At 34.6% G+C, this 12860-nt stretch overlaps 1 protein-coding gene across 4 annotated transcripts in view; it reads right to left on the reverse strand.

The window, feature by feature from the left end:
• The window catches only part of Dap160 (dynamin associated protein 160), a 213683-nt gene that overhangs the window by 159706 nt on the left and 41117 nt on the right, over positions 1 to 12860 (reverse strand). For all 4 annotated transcript variants that reach the window (XM_081768609.1, XM_081768600.1, XM_081768593.1 and 1 more), the window contains exons 5-8: positions 11041 to 11589; positions 9810 to 9963; positions 7552 to 7725; positions 5177 to 5403 (exon numbers count right to left, since the gene is read on the reverse strand). In XM_081768609.1, the coding sequence (XP_081624735.1) occupies positions 5177 to 5403; positions 7552 to 7725; positions 9810 to 9963; positions 11041 to 11589 (1104 nt within the window). The remainder of the gene's footprint in view (positions 1 to 5176; positions 5404 to 7551; positions 7726 to 9809; positions 9964 to 11040; positions 11590 to 12860) is intronic.

The following is a 12860-nucleotide window of genomic DNA, read 5'->3' on the forward strand; positions in this document are numbered from 1 at the left end:
ATTTACCTAGTTATATCTAGAAATGCTCTGTGTTACGTGCCTGCCTTCCAAAGTTTTTTTTTCCTTCATGATTTAAATACGAATTGATTATATAAAAGTTAAAAATTTATAGATGCGCGGTATCAGGTAGAAAAGCGATTTTCTTTTTTCATATGTAATGTCGGAAGTCATTTGTTTTGGGACAATGTTTGCAACCTTGAAAAATTTTATTGTTGGGGTGATTAATTTAAATGTGTGCGCATTTATTATAAATATATATATATAGAGAGAAATAAATACTTCGAAATGTATGTGTAATTAGTATGTGAATATGATGTTAAAGTAAAAGTATGATATTAAATGTATTATGAATATATGTAAGAGCGCTCGTGTCAGTCCCCCTAAAAAACGTGTATTGGTTGCTATAGTTTACCAGAAGTCTTCCGACGAATTTAAGAATGTAGATTTTGTTAAGAATACCGCCGTGCACTTAAATAATTTTCCTTTTCTTCTGAATCAATGTAAGTGATAACCTCTGTACTTATATAATGGCATGCATTGAAAAAATATCGGCAGGTCTAAACGTAACCCCCATCATAACAAATATTATCCCTGAGCAATTAACCTAAAACCATTGTGGAAAGTGCACCTTGAATCCGTCTCACCTTCATGTGTATCCTGTGACTTGACCAGTTTTTTTTTTTATCCTCAATTTGAACCATCATACTCCGTACACCTGTGGAAGATCATTTTTTTTTTTTTTTTAATCCGAACCATGTATAAACATATACGAAAGTGATCCTAATGAAAGGTCTCGTGAAGTGTCCCAGTGTTGGATAAATAACTTGAAATTATTCGATTAATAAATTTGGAAATAGACCGTCTAAGAGGAGAAACCTCCTCTAGTGAAAGTTATTTTCTCGAAATCCCTAGATGGGTATAGACGTAGCAGTGTGCGATTGCAGATATAAACTGTTACCAGTTACAAACCAAATATAGACGACGAATGGTTTTGTAAACCAATAGATATATATATATACATATAGAGATATATATAAATGACCACAAACTAAGTTAAATGGAGCGAAACGTTTTGGACACTACGACTAGTGCGTGAGTTGTGATTTGGACGCTCGAAATTATTGATATTTTAATATCTCGACGTGAGGTAGAGACTCATATAAGTTCTAATACACCTAAAAGTTTTTTTTCTTTCCTCTTTGTTCATATTTTTTTTTTTTAAGTGAAATAAGTTTTTTCCTTTGCGTATGTCGCAAATCATAATTTTGATTTAGCATGCCTAAGATACAATATATGTAATTATTTTTTTTCCCTTTCTTTTTCATTTGTCAATATGATTGAATATATAAAAAATTACTAAAATATAACACTATGTACTCTATTAATATATAACCAAGAACTTGTGCGTTTAATATTTTCCTCATAATTATTTGTTTTGTCCTTTTTTTTCACTATGAATGTAATAAACTATTTGTACCTTTGTAGTTAGTTGGTTTCCTTTAAACATAGATACACTGTCCTGAGTGAGTGAGCGTGTGAATGCATGATAGATTTAATATAAGTAATTTTAGTGATATCATTTGTCATATTAACGTCTGTAATATATGTGTCATGTTTTAATATATATGTGTTAAGGTAAATAACCTAGGTCATGAAGGACCGTCACTAATGGTTTAAATCGGCTCGAGGAGTGAAGCAAAAATAGCAGGATAAGCCTAAATACGACATCTTTCTTCCAGGAAGTTGAGACTTTTATTGATGCGATACATAAATTTATATTGAGTTGATAAGTTTGATTTTTTTTTTTTCCTTGGCTAATTCATATGTGTGGTCGATCCTAGAGGACAGAGTTCAGATGCTGGATAGTTATCAGTCACAGGTCGGAATAACTTTACAAAGAATTAAATTTCACTTTTCTCATTTCCAGGTCTAGGTCTGGGCAACCCCATGATCGTGGTGCCTGGAGCTAGGTCTGGGTGGTATGAGGGAACATGTGTCTATTCCGAAGCATTCCAAAATTGATTAGTCGTTAATAACATTTAGAATGATTCGTCTTTCAACGACTCTCCCGACCTTTTACTATATTTCCGGAATTATCCAGTAATCTGTTTCTCATTAAAATACCCTATCTCTTTTCTTTCTTCTTTACCTACCTCCTTCTTTTACCCTTCTACTTTCTTCTCTTTCTTTCCTATTTCTAAATGAAAGAAAACGGAGTCATGATTGAGAGTAGTCGCTATTGGCACGGTCAATAAGTTGTTTCGATGAGTTTTCTTCGGGAGTCCGATATGGAATAATTAACAATAACAAAAGGTTTATTGGAAGTTACTCTATTGGAAAATAATCTGGATTTCAATCAGTAAGTGATCTTTCGTAATCGTCCTCGTTAAAGAAAATTAATTTTAGCGACTCCTCTCTCCTCTACATTAGCTCTTTTATCTTCGTTATTTTTTTTTTAACGTATTCTTTCAATTTTGGCTAAACGGACAGGAATATTTTCTTTCACAAGGACTAAAGGACAAACTACTTTATTATTATTACTGAAGACGATCTATCATAGTTATTTTTTACGTTTGTAGTCGTATGATTCCTAGTAAGTACCAATTATTTTGAAAGGATATCAAGTGTAAAGCATTAAAGCAATTACACTCTGTAAAGAAAAAATAGCGATACGTCAATTCTCAAGGTAACTTATACAGAAAACCATAGTTGCAGCCGGCTAGAAGAGGAATAGAAGGAAATCATGAGTGTGATAGTTCATTTGCATTATTTGTGACACTTATGGTGTACAACGGTGCTTACTAATTATTTATGTATCAGTAATATTCTCTCCAGATGGCACCTCAGAGCGTCTCGTAAGTTATTGGAGTGAGAATTCTGCATTGCATTTTCTGATGTGTAGGCCCAGGTAATTAGCATTTTGTGATTGTTCTCTGCTTTGTCATTGTTGAACAGTGTCAAGTGGCAATATTGTAGTTGTGCAGCATTGTTTTTGTATGAAAATGTTGCTACATGTGGACCGTAAACAAGTATGATGGGTAAGAAATGTAACTTGTCGCCACGTGAACAAGACATAATTCCTGCTTTGCACAGCTAAGTTACATCTCTAAGGGAGACGGCTGGAATACTCAAAATCCACCATTCGATGGCAGCAAGAGTAATTCACAAGCAAAAATAGTATAAGAAATCATCCCTTTGTCAACAGTGTGATAGAAAAAAGAAGGCATCACCCAGAGCAGATCGCCAAATAAAATCAATAGCACTGCATAATTAACGAATGACTTCCCCAAAAATCGTTTCCATAATTTGAGATGATCTTGGAACTGTAGTTACTCGTACGGCTGTATATTGTCTTAACTGTATGAAGAGGATATTACAAAGAAACCGCGTGAAAAGTAGAAACTGACAAAAACACAGAAGACTTCAACACGTAGGTTTGTGAGGTGATATGCTACTTGGACTTAAGACAACTGAAAGCATGTTGTTTTCTCCGTTGAAAAAAGTTTAGAATAGTGGGAAACGATAGTGGTGTGAAGTTGTGGATACGAATGAGCGAGGAACTTGATACGGATTTTATTTAAGAGATGCAAATATTCAGTTACTGAGTGATGGTATGGGTTTGCTTCACCGCCAAAGACGTCAGAACAATGGATATGTGAAGAGTCATTTGATGCACAAAAAAGTCTTCAAATTCTGGTACGTAAAATTCTTGCAACAGCTAAAGATAACTTTCCTGAAGAAGATATGGACTACTTCGTTTTCCAGGACGTTAATGTTTAATGTCACCCAGCGAAAATCGTTAATACGTGGTGCAAGAATATGACTATTCAAAGACTCATGTGGCCTCCAAACTCATCTGACATGAATCCAATTGTACAGTTTTGGGTCAATATCAGCAGCAGACTCAATAGACAACTATCTAGGATAGAATGGAACTCACGGAACAGATAATCCGGGAGTGATTCCATGAAATCAAGGTTGTATAATTTGCAACAGCTTTGTCACCAAAAGGCCTCGACGATTCCCTGTACTTCCTAAAGCCCATGGTCCACATACGAAATCTAGTTTGATGTATTGTATCTCTCAATGTTCGTACACAATATATCTTACTCTTAAGAAATTACATTCTTTGTTTTGTGCTATTATTGTTGATCTTTCATACTTTTATGTATAATTCTTCCCACAGCCGTTTTTGTTGAAAACACACATAGTTACTAATATATGCATATAAATTCATTATATGCATATAAAAAACCTGAAACTGCGGCGCAAGTATTAAGAATGAACTGCTCATTAAGAATATGCATTGTAATATTATCAGTAATTCATGTAAAAACTCATATTGGTTAATGTATGTTGTGAAAACCATATCGGAGCAAGTGTCGCTATTTTTTCTTTACAGAGTGTAGAAGCAACATATGGAACAATAAGTGATCGTAAGAGAAATCTAGAATGAACTGAATGACTGCATTTGCAATCATCTGTTTGATAAAATATCTATATATAACAGCTAATATCAACCGATTAGACTGGAAATTTTGTCCAATCTCTCACCTAGTGCATGCAGACAGGCTACGGTCTCTTACGTAAGCACCTGTGCTCTGGCCGTAAGCGCCATGTCACGAAGTGTAGATGTGTTGTTCTAATAATTTGGTTTAATTAAGAGTACTGACTCAATAACTACAATGTAATAAGAAAGAAAATGTGGCAATACATATTCAAACAAATATCAAGCGCACACTGAGAAAATATTGTCTATCTTAATGTTATAAAGTGACGTAGAGAGATCTTATGTCCCTTCAATAAAATCTACGAGTGAATAATCATGCAACTTTCCAATTTTTGCTGGAATAGAGCTTCGTGTTTTCATTTGCGTATAGCATACCATCTCAAGTTCTCGAATTTCAGTTTCAAGATAAGATGGGTCGTCTTATTTTTTAAGTGCAAGCTACAAAAAAGTATTGCAATCAGATAAACTAAGAATCACATATTAATGTTAAGCTGCGTTACGAAATGTGTGTACGAATAATATGAGTGGGAATCGAAATTGAATTTTCAGATACAAACAGGTCTACTTGCCTACTATTTATTTTTAACTGGCAAGTTTTTATATAGACAGACGAACTCATTTAACAGACTCAGAAATCCTCTAAGTACTATTGCTGGTGATCCTTACCTGTTTGCAAATTGATCCCATCTTTGTTTTCTCCAAGGTCAATAACAGATCCTGGGGTACTTGTTTTTAAACTTCCTTGTCGCTGACGTCGGAATGTTGGAGGTATCAACTCAGGAGTCAACGCTGATGGAAGTTTCTCTCCACTCTTTGCCATATCACATAAATGCATTGCCAATACGAACTCCTCACAAGTCAAACGCCCGTCTGAGTCTATGTCCGATAAGGCCCTTTAACAGACAATAAAAAAGAATAATACAATTTTTTATCAATTAAACTTCACAATAGGTACAAAAGACCCCGTTCAACCTATTCAACTTGTATGTGCTAGTATGACTGTTCCCCAGATTTGTTTCTTCAGCTTTGTTTATACGTTTGAATATAGTAAAATTTCGACACTTATCTCGTAGGTAAAAACAATATTAACATTTTGCTATTTAGTACAAAATACACTAACTTACTATAATCATAACTACTTTATTTATTTACCACTTGTGAATCCCTGTCCCGTTATATTTGCATTAACTGTTTATAAATTGTAAATAAATAATTAGCGTTCTTGCATATATGTCATATTACGAGGATTACTTAAATTCTATGTCAACGTTAACGAATTACATCAATATATCAATGCTGGAAAAATTCAAGACCCAGCAGGAATGTGAAAACTTACCACTGGCACAGTGAAGTCTGTCCTTTCTAGGGGCATTACAAGATGGCATCAGTGGCTCAAGATTAAGAAGTTGACGAGTGCAAACGTCAGTCAGAGCCGAATCGTTGATGGAAATACAAATACGGATGGATAAACGTGAATCAGTTTTAGCAGCGTTCCATCGAAATAGCAGTACTTTGCGGTAGGAATTCAAGAGCTAACTCAGAGCTTGCGAGAGCAGCAACTGCCGACAACCCCTATACACATAACTACATTAAAAGGAATGAGGTGATCTATGCTAGAATTAGAAGCATGTGTAGACATTAACCTAAAACTAACTATACATAATACTTTATGAGGATTTAAATAAGCGCAAGATTGCTGCAAAACAAAAATGGACATGATGCGAGACATATCGGATGAACAGAAACGATACGAATAGAAAGCTGAGCAATTCTTCAACAAAATCACTAATATTGATGTAGTATGGGACCGGTGTATGAACCTGAGCTGAAACTATAGTCGGCTGAAATAGCTTGTGATAGTTCACCGTTATCGTTGGCAGCAAGTGATGATAGTTCGCCTGATTACTTTTAAGTGTGTTGCGTGTTAATGAGATCTTCATCCATACATAACTCACTGTTCAAGTATTTTACTATTACGGTGGAAGAATAAAGTGCTACAATGTGAAGTGCAATTGTATATTTTCGCAATCATCCTTAGTCTATCATCCGTCACTGGATGCATATTTTGTCTCTTACCACATGTACATTGTGAACTTTCTGTAATACATCATCTTTGTCTTTAACAAACAAACAAACGACCAAAAAAACTGCTATGACTAGTGACCCTCATGTTGTCATTATTTCTACAAACAATCTTAGGTGACCTCTTTACATATATACGCATAATTTTGCTGCTGGAAGTAACGAGCGATTTTTTTCTGTTTCCTCATAATTTAAGTATTGCTCTGTATCACAATAAATACTTTGTATCTATTTCCTCGGAAATTTAATTTATACAGACGATGATGATGAATTTTATATAATACTTTCGTACATTACAATAATTCATCATATATGTAATATACTGTACAGGGTGTTTGAAAAAGAACTCCCTAGTTTTAAGTATAAATTTAATTAGGAAATGAATGAAAGCTTACATCAATGAGTACATATCATGAAAGAGATTCCTTCAAGTTTTGTTTAATGTTGGTAGACTTCAACGTGGGATCCATTTGTGGCCTTCCACACGTCAAGACGATATTCCACTTGAAAGACTTCTTTCTTTGAAAGACGTTAGCCAATGACGGATAGTTTTTGCTGTAGGTGGTTCACCACCATACTGACGTCTAAAATTACGTTGCACTGTTATAACTGACTCAGTTTTCACAAGCCAAATAACACACTCCGCTTTCTGTTGCGGAGTACACATTGTTGCTGAGTTGCTCTGCACTGCACGCCTGCCTGGACTGAACTGAACTGAACTGAGGAAACAGAAAAAAAAAAAAAAAAAAAAAAAAAAAAAAAAAAAAAAACAGCACTAGTGTCATCTCAAGGTCAAGCAGACCTGCCAACTGCAGGGGAGCCAAAACTTGGAGAATTGATGAATCAAACACCACAAACTAGAATAGCGCATGTCACTTTGTACAGATTCTAGGACACATTAAAACTAGGAAGTTCTTTTTTAAACACACTGTATAAGAGAAACAAAACAAACAACTTACCAAACTTGCGCCAGGATAGGTTGAGGCAGCTGTGTTTGTACCATAATATTGCGCGCTTGTGGACCAGATAAATAACCAGTTCGGGCTCTATCATTGGTGTTGAAAAGTTGTGTATACTTCAGTTTCGATTGATGAGGAACAGCCCACTCTTGAAGAGGAGAGCCTACTGATACTCTACAAAAATATATACAGGTTATATAGATTTATTTTCGGATCAACTACTCATGTTTTATATAAATTGCTATATTTGTGTATTCCGGATGAACCTACAGTTGGATGAGTGGTGCAAGGTCATCAGTTGTTACTTCAAAAACATTTTTTTACAATCTTTTTCTATTGAGCCTAATTGTTCATCGTCTTCATAGTTACAAGTTAATTGACGTTTTTTACGCATCCGTCAGCTCAAGAAGGTTCAAGTTTATATTACAAGAGGATGTGATTGAAGCAGAAGTTTCTTCAACATCGCTGATAATGACGGCCCGGGGTCATCAGTTGAAACTGCAAGGTTATTTGTAAAATATCCACACTTATTCACTGGTTTCTTGAAGCAACTCACCCATATTTTTTATATATATCGGGCGTTCTAAAAATGGCGCCCACGGACCACAGAGCATTATTCTACAAGCCAAAATAAAGCTATATATATATATTTATATACCTTTCGAGTTCTCGTTTAAAGAGACATATTGCACTATGTGGCAACGTCGCAAATAAAGAACCATAAATTAGATCTACCAATCTATCAAATAGTTATATCGATTCTTTTTAGATAGCAGCTGAAGTCGATATTGATTGACACTAGCATCATTTATTAGTGTAGCAATCGATTCAACTGCTTGTTGTATTCGTAGAGTAATGCTAATGGCTCCAAGTTAATCTGCGACGTTGCCACATTGTGAAATTCTGATTCCCTATAGCAGCTGAAGGAGGCCCCGGAAGGCAAATCATCATATAACATCTTCGCTTTATTTTGACCTGTAGAATAGTGCTCTGTGGTCCATGGCGCTATTTTTAGAACACCCGAGAGAGAGAGAGAGAGTGAGTGAGTGAGTAGTAACAATCCTGATTAGATTAATTCTTGAGTATAAGATCCACTATATATATATATATATATATATATATATATATATATATATATATATAGATAGATAGATAGATAGATAGATAGATAGATAGATAGATAGATAGATAGATAAATACATAGATATTCAAAATAATTAGTTTGACCTATGTAGAAATCAATTAGCATTTGTTACGTTTTAACAGCCGTATCCGTATCTCTTATAACAATCGTATTTTACGTTATGTAAGGAAAGGTAAGCAATTCTTTATTTTATTTAAGTAAAATAAAATTTACATTACTTTCATTTTAGTAAAATTGATTCATTTGAGACAATTTCTGTGCATTAAAATAATTTTTGTGCAGTAATACTTTCTTCTCATTTTCCTTTATTTATGGAAAAACGATTAGCTTATAGCAAAAGATAAATTAGCATGTTCATTGATACATTCATTTTTTAAAACTCACGCATAACTTGAATATTCATATGTATTCAATAAGAAAATAGATAATAGTAAATAAAAATTTCATAAAATATAGTAAAATCACAATGATATGATATATATATAGTGAATAGATATGTGAAATATACACTATGATATGATTTCATATAGGAACATTATACATACAATGTACACACACGTCAAGAATGTTGATAAAAGAAGGAGGAAAATACCGAATGATAAGTACATTTGTATTATTCAGGCGCAGATATCTAATAGATATTTTTATGATAGACCATAATCTACCAGATAAATAAATGAACAATCCAACACCATTAAAATCTATAGAAAGGATGTCCGTTACCTGGAACCTGTTAATTTACAAATCATTATACTCTTACATATTAAAGTAAACTATTCTTGGAGAGAGAACACTAAACACGTTGGGAGGGACTGCTTTAATGCATAGGCCTTTACATAAAAATGCTAGCAATGTTTACAAGTATAAATATTATGTTAATATTTACATCACCAACTTTTTTTTTCTTTTACACAACTTCACACAACTGAACCGATTGGTATTTAACGTCCCTTTTCCACACCGAACTATATCAGACAGAAACTACTACTTATGAAGAGGGATCCGATGAGTTTTTATCCGAGGGGGTATTCAAGTAGCTCTAAAAGAGTACAATAACTGAAAAGTTTACATGGTCTAACTTAAGATAATCGACCTAACATTCTCATGTACTTACGGAGAGTCTAAACTGGTAACTGAAGCTGATCTCTGAGACTTTACATCAATTACTGGCGGCACCGCTGGAGCCGGTTGAACAGCACCTGGCACTGGAGGTATCATCGGACCCATTGCTCCCGAGACTGGAGGTATTGCACCTGCTACGCTGGTACCTATTCAGAAAAACAAAATTGCACACTTATGTATGTTTCAATCAACTTATTTGAGATCAACAATGTTCGCAGTACTAACGTTTTAGAAACCTTTTACGTAATTCTTGCTTTGTATAAATTTAGGACTGTTTTTACTCCCCCCCCTCCCCCGTCGTAAAAAAAAAAAAATACAACAAGAATTATATATAGCTTGTACAATGCTGCTAAATAAGCTGTATCTAAGTATATATATGGTTTCCAGTAGACGAATACATTATTTAGCCGTTTACAGCAATTTGATATCTCAATCCGTTCAGGAGGTATGATAAAAATATGTACAGCTTGGAACACTGCTTAACATTATGTAATTGCAAGAGTTTGTTGTAATTGTAGATACTACAAGCTATTGCTGTAATGTTGTAAACAAAAACAACAACAAAATAATAATTTTAAACATTTTTTACAAACACATGTTAAGCAGTGTTGCAAACTTTATCTACGTTTATCATTGTTCACGGAACGGGTTGAGATATCAAAATGCTGTAAATGGAAAAATGATGTGTTCCTATGGGATACCATATAATTACTTGGATATGCTACTTATCTAAGCATTTTTTGGAATAAAGTCAAATTTTGAACCTCTTATAACTTCATTTCCATTTATTTTATAGAAGCAACGTTAAGTCTTAAGACATTAAAAGCTCACCATTTCTTTCTACTTACACAAAATTTTGTAACCGTAATTAATTTCCTCAACACTATGTAAGACATTTCATTCAAACATGTCTTGCTCCTATGTTTTACTTTTTAAAACAACTCAATTCAGATAAACAGGTAATTTTATAGTCAGTAGAATCATAAAGACTTGAAAGGAAGACCTGAAAGAAAGAAAGTTAAGCTCTTGCTTTGTACAATTCTGCCTACTGACGATATACAGCTTTTGAAAGATGGGGGAGCAAGAATTTTGCTTTAATTAATAAATTTTTAAAAATCCAAGTTTGTAATAAAATCTAAAACAATACAGCAAATATTTGTTAGAGTTTGTGCTTTTAGATATCTAACAGATCATAAACATTAAAACGAAAGAACAATAATTACCTGGCATTCTTACTAATGGAGATGCAGTCGCAGCAGGTCCTTGGGTCATGACCAAAGAAGCATTTGACATAGTCATTGTCTGACTAGCCGAAATGCTATCCAAGCTGGTAGGCATCATTGGAGCTCCACCTCCAATGCTCACTGCTAAGGGAACTGTTGCTGGTGACCCTACACTAGTTGGTGCTATGCTCATGGGAACTCCTGAAGAGGTAGCTGTCATCATGGAGGTTCCCATGGTGGGAACCATACTAATCGGAGCACCCGCTGACATTGGCATTCGTGTTGGTGCCATGCTCATCGGAGGAACCATCCCCATTGGTCGACCTACGTTCGGCATAACGCCCATTGGTGGTATAACGCTAGTTGGAACTGGTGGAACAACACTTGTTGGAGCCACAGTAGATATCACAGCACTTGACATCATACCTCCAGCTGCCATACTGGAGGCCGCCATATTAACTGGTGCGATTCCGATTGGAGCACTGCTCATCCTTGGAACGCCTGGAGGAGGCTGGATCATATTACTGGCAGGGATTTGTTGCGGAGGCACTGAAATTTTTAGAATTTAGTATCAGTTCATTATTCCAAGTAAACGACAACACTTATCACTACTTACAAAGAAAAAAACAAATGTAAATCCTACATCGAGATATAGATCGAAGTTTCATGAACTCTAAACTCCAAAACAAAGAAATATGGTGTCCTCTCTTAAATTACAATTGATAATTTACCTTCAAATGTTCGAGATGGGTTAGGAGTTTAACGTTTCATTCAGCATCGAGACTATGCTATAACGTGGGACCCGAAACATATCAGCGCCTATCGGCAATCGAACCGCGCCAAACCATATATTCACAAGGGAGCTCTTTACCTTTAGATACTATGTATAGTTAAATCAAAATTCGTAGCAAATAATGAACACAGTTTAAATTCTGCTTCTCATCCACCAACATTATGATTATATCTTGCGTTAAGTATACAAATAACAGAAAATCATTACGAATACGAAATGCTGGTATTCAGCTACGTAATTATCTTTCATAGAGTTCTTAGTGGGTTAACGAACAATTATTTACTTATTGGAGTTTAATATCCATTTTAGAAACCATGAGTATATGAAAAGGACTTATTTAAAGTGGGATCCGAACCAGTTTTTGGATTCATATTCATGTCAAGTATCTGCATCGTGAATCGAACTAAGGACCATGCGGGCAGGAAGTATGGGAGATAGCCACTTGGCCACAAAAGAATGCTTTCATTTAAGAACGAAACATACATTACATATTTATCAACACAAAATATACATATTAACTGGTATGTTTTCACCTGTTCCCCGTTTTACTAAATTCATCTTACAATACTGTTTCAAAAAGGCATATATATATATATATATATATATATATATATATATATATATATATATATATATATATAGTGCGTTCTACGAATAACACTAAGGCCCGTCTCCTGAAGAAACCAAGGCAGATAGAAACATGAAACCTTTTATAACCTTCAAGGAACATAAAAGACAACATTATGCTGATATGGAGAACCCCCATGAGGTGCGCTCAAGGGGGTTACGGAGGGTAACTACAAAATTTTAAATAGCAACCTCCACTGTGTGGTATCTCGTTCGAAAGGTAATCACGTGTAGAACTGGTCTCTACACGTCATTAGCTTTCAAACGAGGTACCACACAATTGGTGTTGCTATTTAAAATTTCATAGTTACCCCCGTAACCCCCTTGAGCGCACTTTTTTTTTTTTTTTTTTTCATATCAGCTTAATGTTTCGTTTATGTTTCTTGAAGGATACAAAAGA

This window comes from Thermobia domestica, chromosome 1, assembly GCF_964235325.1.
Source record: "Thermobia domestica chromosome 1, izTheDome1.hap1.1, whole genome shotgun sequence".
NCBI classification, from domain to species: Eukaryota; Metazoa; Arthropoda; class Insecta; order Zygentoma; family Lepismatidae; genus Thermobia; species Thermobia domestica.